Raw genomic sequence first — 7,500 nt, forward strand, 5'->3', positions numbered from 1 at the left:
TTATAGTGTGCGCTGCACATGTAGTTTCAGTGCCATCTCCAATCCATACGGTCGTTAAAAAACAGCAACGCGTGTAGGGTGTCACTTGTCAGGTCTGAGTATTTTAGCTTCTATTTTCAATTAGTCTTGCCAGTTTTCCACCTTTGCCATTACAGTAAGGAGAAAATATGCACTTCTACTGTATGCCTTACAAACAGCATGAACATGCGTGCATGTACTGCATTATGTATTAACTGCTTTAAGGTAAAGAAGAACTATTTGGTGCTCACGTAAATTATTAACATGTACAAATTGAATATTGTTGGCAAACTGTAGTGGCCTTGAACCGATTGCTTATCCATAGACTTGTTTGGCAAACATTTCCTCTGTATATTCGACAGAATTAAGAGTGCCACATTCATATTCAGCTAATAATAAGAGTCAGGAACGCATATAGTACAAGGTAGTCTCCAAGTATAGAAACAATGTTAATCTAAATCCGTAATCTTAGAAACCCCTTAGAATACAAAGACCTGCAGAGCCTCCCGGGTCCTGACAAAATAGAGCGGTTTTACATTCCTATTTGACACTTTCAAGTTCTATAAAAACACGTGATGTCTTTGTATTACGCCACTTCGGTAAAGCTTACCAGTAATACAGAAGTCCCGCCATCTACTACAGCCAACAAACTAACAATCTTACCTTTTAATTAAAAGGGCCTGAGCTTTTAGGTAAGATTGTGCGATTCATCCCTGGACTTAAAAATGAATATTCCTTGTCTCGAGTTCTGCCGTCATTTTCTATCGCATTTGGCTCGTTGAAGTGACGTAATATATTTTATCTGGCGGCAATGTTCATTCTATGTGGAAAGTCCCCCCCCCCCCCTAATCATGAAAAAAAAAAAACAATGAACGAGTCAACTTCAAAATTACCGGGTTATATTTGATTGTTCAGATATGCCAACCCAGCACTTTCTGAAGACAACATTCTGTGTAGGGCATCTGCTGTGTCCCATGCCGCCCTATTCTGAAAACCACTTACAATTTCTTTCTACTTGTGTCTGAGCCACCGAGATATTTTAACCAACATGTTGTTCACCTTTCGGGGAGGGTAGCGGGTAAGCTTAGAGGGAACCCTTTGCCCGCTTCCGGTATGGCCACTTAGACAACACGTGTTTGTTCTCGTTTGACCTGCTAAGCATCCCGTGATCCTTTACCCTCTGGCCGTACTCTGGGATGGGTATAGTTTATTGGTCTGCCAAAGAGGGAAATGCTACTCAATACAAAATGTGTTTGCAAAGAGCGTCACATGAAAATAGGTCACAAATGTCACGGAAGGAAATACGGCGGTCTGGTTTAGGATTCTGAATGTGGGGAGAGGTGTGTTATGGTTCCACAATACATTCCAATACATTTTTATTTCCTGAACCCTTTTATTGCCGACGAAAAATAAGTTTTGCACATATTACACCGTGGATAATTGGAACAAAACTGGATGGTTGTGTTAAACAAATTTATCGAATTTGTTTTTAATATGCTCAATACCCCCAACGATCCAAACTTAACTAAGAAGCGTTTCGTCGTTCTCAAAAACTTCACCAGCGCCATATACTGAAAATTTACTTCAGTGCAAAAATTGATCCAGTCATGATCAGTATCTTTCCATCTATGGTATTCCATCCGCAAGCGGATAAAGTTGTGCAGCACGTTAACATATACAGGAAAATGTAATGACAATTACCATGGAAGGGGAAAACAGACTCACTGATACGCGAAATAATCTGCGCTGGCAAAAAATAATGCCAAGAACCAAGTAAATAGGTCTCGACAAATGCCGCACGGAGGCAAGTCCATGGCATACTATGAGATTTGCGAAGATCGGAGGGCGATTTTACAATCTGTAGACCTAAAGAGCGCATTGATGCCAAGCTTCGCTAGTCGGCTATGCAAAGAAGTTAATATGAAAACTCAGCCATGTAAAAATGTCATAATTCATCTTAGTAATATTTACTTTTTTCGCTGTGCGATTTGTATGCAATTTAATAGCACTTTAAATTAGATATTCACATATGATTAAATAAATTCTAGCTGATATCTGTAGAGAAAACATTTGAATAAACGGTTAGCATGTGCGCTCTTTTGATAGTGTAAAAACGCGTCGGGGGCCAAGGCAACGGGTTAGGAAGGTTTATGGTTCATACGGCAAAGTTTGTGGATTTCCTAGGATTGGCTCGAGTAATAGGGACTTACTATCAGGAGGGTTGCAGTCTCCTTGTTAGCAGTTTCTCAATATAATTTGCGGTGGAAAACAACCGATTCACGCATGTTACAACGTGCATAATGGAAACAAGGAATAATAATTGCAAAGCTGGCTATCGCCATAACATATCGGGCGGATGTGCTGTACAACAAAACGTTATGAACAATTACGCGTGAAACTCAAGCAGTAACATACATTTTAAAGTTCAGCGGGAATCTGCAATGGGGAAAAACAATGTTTCGTTACAAAAGAGTGGCGAGGGCTAATGGATGGCGAAAAAAAAGTATATTAGTATAGTTTTCCCTCACTTCAAATAGTATACAAAATTAGTATACACAGCAGTAATTAGTTATGTATTCAATTTAATACTTATTATACAGTTCCATTTTCGCACAGCCATATGGTACAAAATGCACTTAACCTGTAACGAATACAAAGACTAAATGCATCTATTTGGTATACATTTACAGGAAAGTGTTATGATACTATTATAAAGAGGGAAAAAAAATACACCCACCGATTTTTTAAAAAATCGGTGCAGGCTATAAGGTACGTCAGAAAAGGGAATTCTTAATAGTACAGACATACTCGTCAGAGACCATGTCGATATTTGTCACCAAGAGCGAGAAAGTCCCAAAACCTGGATATCCTACGAACCCAAAAATCCAAACCCTATCCTTTCCTACCTTTCATTTGCTCCGGGCAAATTTTCCGTTTCATCCAGCCTCGGACTGGATGTAATATACTTTCGTAGTTTGGCGCTGTTATGTCGTTTTCCGTCGCATTTGACTCGTTGACGAGTAACAGTAACTTATTTCCCGACGCCAAAGTTGATAGTATGTGTAAACGTCGGTCTCGCATTGTATTTGGGGGAAGAACAGCAGGATTCACAAGACAGAACAGATGAAAAACACTAAAATAGCTTTAAATCACTTATTGAAACTACGCAAGCGGGGGCCATCTTTCACCCATACAATTACGGTCTTCAATGCTGCGGTTAAATCCGGGATTACTATTTTGCCTGATTGACGCACAATACAAAGAAATAAAATCATGATTAAACAAAAGCAACTTACATGTGAAAATACGTTTCGCAAGTTTCCTGATGGATGAATTTTTTGCATAAAGTTTCATTAATTGTTCAAACAGTAAAAAAGGTATTTAAAATATTGATTGCGCTTATAAATAAGTATTGGAAAAAAAACGTGCACTATTGACAGTTACGTGTCAATAGTTATGATTGATTAGAGAACACTGACGTCATTTCTTAAAGACTTTTCATTGGTTAGCATTTGTGGTTGCTTGTAAAGTAATTGGCTAATTTACCACTAACTGCCCATTACACAGAGTACAAGTCATATTGTATACAATATATTATATCGTCATTTCGTGTGCAATTTGCGATATCCATATTTATTGTGCTAACTGAAATATAGGTTTCTAGTCTATATCGATTTCTTGGAATTCCTGTAAATATTAATGTATCGGTAACCGGCGATAAAGGTTTATTCAGCTCTCACCTTATTATTCGTTCACCCTCAGAAAAGCCATCCTTTTCTACAGGTATTAATGGAGGCAGGGGAGCCTCTCTCGCTCTCCCACCTTGAAGAGCGGCGTCAGAATCTGTAATAAAATGACAGCACGACAATCTGCTCGCATACCGGGACGTTTGACCCACTAAGTCCCGCCACAGCCTTGCGATATTCTGTGTGTGGATATGTGGGAAGTGTGGGACTACACCCCCTGGACCCCCGTGGTAGTATATGCTCCTAGAATTCACCCTAGCAATGTTAACAAGATGAGCGACTGAGCCAAAATTGGGGATCTTCTCTTTTCCATACAGCACCCTTGGGAAGTATTTTCACACATATTGCCATAAAAGAACTGTTTGTATTGTTCTATCATTTCATGTAGGTTTTATTAACTGCCACTACCCTATACTAAATAACAGTTTAAAATCGGCTCTGCCCCCTGGTATTAAATACGCCTAGCCTGGGGGCTATGCCCCCTGGACCCCCTTAGTAGTATATAAGCCATAACCCTGGACCCCCAAGGTTAAACCACATACCTTTATATAGCGAAAAACCGAACTTCTCTGCGCTTCCGTCTATGGTCAGAATTGCTTGGTTTCTAATCACTTTTCGGCATTTGGGGCACTTGTTGGGCTCAAATATCAAGCTTTGATTGAGATTAATGTCTATTTGTCCTGTATATCCATAATAAAACGAAACATTTCTCACCAGCGTTTCAGCGAATGGCGCCATACGGCAAATCTCCCGGTGAAAACGCGCATTCGCACAAGGTTATTGTACAGAATAGCGGAAATAATTACCAAAAGACAAAAGTATAATACTAGAAGAATGCATTACATACATGAATTAGGAAAAACAGATGCTAGTAATGACAAAATAAGCCTTCTCACAAGCGCGTAGCAATACATGGACTACTTGATGGATCGCAGTAACGAGTTACATGAAGGGTCGATCTTCTGTCTTCTCTGTCCTGAATCCCCCTTATTTTAGATTTGCGCACCTTTTGCCATAGATGAAATGTGTCTTAGTTTTCGTCAAGGTATCCACTTCATACACTTACTTTACTGTACTCTTGGTTGACATATACGAAAAGTTTTCCCACATATTGTCCTTATTTTCCTAATAAATCATGGCTCGTGCCAACTTACAGAAATCGCGACATATGAACACATTATTTCGCAGTATATATGACCTAAGCTTTTTAGGTTGGCGGTATCCATTTCACTATCACTATGCGGCGCTCTCGGTAACATTAATCATAAACAGAAGGCAGGAAAGGTTAGGATTGCATTTATGGGGTAGCACGATACCCAACTCTGGTTTTGGGTCACTGGAGGGTACGTCGCTCTTGGTGACAAATACTGTTGGTTAAGATAAATATCATCCCATCCTAAAACTTACTGTTTACTGGGCATGAACTTCCTGAGACACACTCATGCCCGCTCGGGCACTTGTTTAGGGCCAGATTGTTGCTCGTTCCAGCTGCGGCCGCCCCAGCGCTCGGTGACGCCTGGGCACCCGCGCTCATCTGCGCTTCATCTGATGCTTCGTTAGCAGACCGCTTAGCCGGTTTCCCAAGGCAAAGAATCACCAGTGACAGCAGCAAGACGCACCGGAACCCCATAGCTGCCACACACATTCTCCTACCTAAAGAGCCAACCGCCGACTGGGCGATTTGCCGGCCTCAGGTTTCAATGTCAACACTTTTCCTCAGCAGGAAGTGACGTCATGAACAGGGAAACTAACAGTACCACCTAATTTGAGTGTCCTACTTATTCAGTTTATGGTTTCAAATACATCATTTATTAATCTAATACATATATATATATATATATATATGTGTGTGTGTGTGTGTGTGTGTGTGTGTGTGCGCATGTATATATACATAAGTATGTATATATGAATATACATATACATACATAGTCATATATATGTATACACAGATATATATATATATATACATATATATAGATATGTATATATATGTATATACACATGCTCTCTCTCTCTCTCCCTCTATATATATATATATATATATATAACACACATACTCACATATGTAATACACACACACACACACACACACACACACACACACACACACACATATATATATATATATATATATATATATATATGCGTGTGTGTGTGTGCATATATATACATATATATATATACACACACACATACATACATACATACATATATACATATATATACACATTTATGATATATACAATACATAATATATACATATATTAAAATATATACAGATATATACATATATATGTATATATATATCTAACACACACACACACACACAAACACACAAACACACAAACACACACACACACACACACACATATATATATATGTATATATATATATGAATATTCATGTATTTATATGGGTATATGTATGTGTATATATATGTGTGTATATATATATAAATATATATACATATGTATATACATGTATATATGTTTATATATGTGTGTGTGTTATATGTATATATATATATATGTATATGTATATATATGTATATGTATATATATATGGATATATATATATGTACATATACATATATATATACATATATATATATATATATACACACACACATATGTGTGTGTGTGTGTGTTTGTGTGTGTTTGTGTGTTTGTGTGTGTGTGTGTTTGTGTGTGTGTATGTATATATATGTATATATGTATTATATATGTGTATATATAATATATATGTATATATATGTATATATACATATTTGATATACATATATACACACGTATACACACACACACACACACACACACACACACACATATATATATATATATATATATATATATATATATATATATGTATGTATATATATGATTATATATGTATATATATGATTATATGTATGTATATATATACATATATGAGTATGTGTGTGTGTGTGTATGTATGTTGATCTTTGTGGTCCCGATGCCTCCACACTTCTGTGAGGACTGACCGCCGATGGCCCGTGAAGCAATCTCAAATAGCTACACATATGCCTCTTGCGTGTAGGTGCGTGGTGACAAAGGCACCCAAAATGACGAATGTTTTGACTGGATCCGATCGAACTTTTCTGGTAGGCATTAGAAGATCAGCAGCCATTTGCAATAATTGGAAACCAGTTTGAGAGACGTAAGGTCCTCCGGATGTGCCATGAGATGTTCAGCAACCTTCTAAAGCCTTGGAAATGCATGGCAGAAGGGAGATGGGCGGATGATTTTCTTTTTTTTATTTTTCTACGAAGAACCATTTATTGTCATGTATGAGGTTTCGTTGATACAGAGCTGGAAAAATATTGATAGGGGATTGATTCCTTTGCAGGATTCCTTGTGTAGAGTTTTATGGTGCTTTTTGGAGAAAATATGGCATACATCGCAGAAACAGGCCTGGTCCTTGATTAAGTATCGCATGCCCGCGAAAGAACTTATTCCTTTATAATGATATGGAGGTTGCTCTTTCTCTCTCTCATTTTCAGTTTCCCTTATGTTGTCAATTTCCTCTGTCTCCCTTTCCTCCCCCCCCCCCCCTCTCTCTCTCTCTCTCTCTCTCTCTCTCTCTCTCTCTCTCTCTCTCTCTCTCTCTCTCTCTCTCTCTCTCTCTCTCTCTCTCTCTCTCTTTCTCTCCTTCTCCCGCTCTCTCAGTTCATCTCCTCTCGTGGCTGGCCAGTGCACGCGTCCCTCTCTCACTCCGG

At 38.3% G+C, this 7,500-nt stretch overlaps 2 protein-coding genes across 2 annotated transcripts in view; one reads left to right on the top strand and one right to left on the bottom strand.

Moving 5' to 3' along the window:
- LOC125027836 (serine protease 55-like) overlaps window positions 1–5,459 on the bottom strand; it is an 11,742-nt gene extending 6,283 nt beyond the window's left edge. Inside the window, exon 1 of the mRNA XM_047616968.1 lies at window positions 5,172–5,459. Within this exon, the coding sequence (XP_047472924.1) occupies window positions 5,172–5,409 (238 nt within the window). The 5' untranslated portion in view covers window positions 5,410–5,459. The remainder of the gene's footprint in view (window positions 1–5,171) is intronic.
- Window positions 5,460–7,473: 2,014 nt separating this feature from the next.
- The window catches only part of LOC125027837, a 50,776-nt gene continuing 50,749 nt past the window's right edge, over window positions 7,474–7,500 (top strand). Inside the window, exon 1 of the mRNA XM_047616969.1 lies at window positions 7,474–7,500. This exon is cut by the window's right edge and continues 46 nt beyond it. The gene's annotated coding sequence lies outside the window, so the exon portion shown is untranslated.

The sequence above is a fragment of the Penaeus chinensis genome, chromosome 8 (genome assembly GCF_019202785.1).
Source record: "Penaeus chinensis breed Huanghai No. 1 chromosome 8, ASM1920278v2, whole genome shotgun sequence".
Taxonomy (NCBI): Eukaryota; Metazoa; Arthropoda; class Malacostraca; order Decapoda; family Penaeidae; genus Penaeus; species Penaeus chinensis.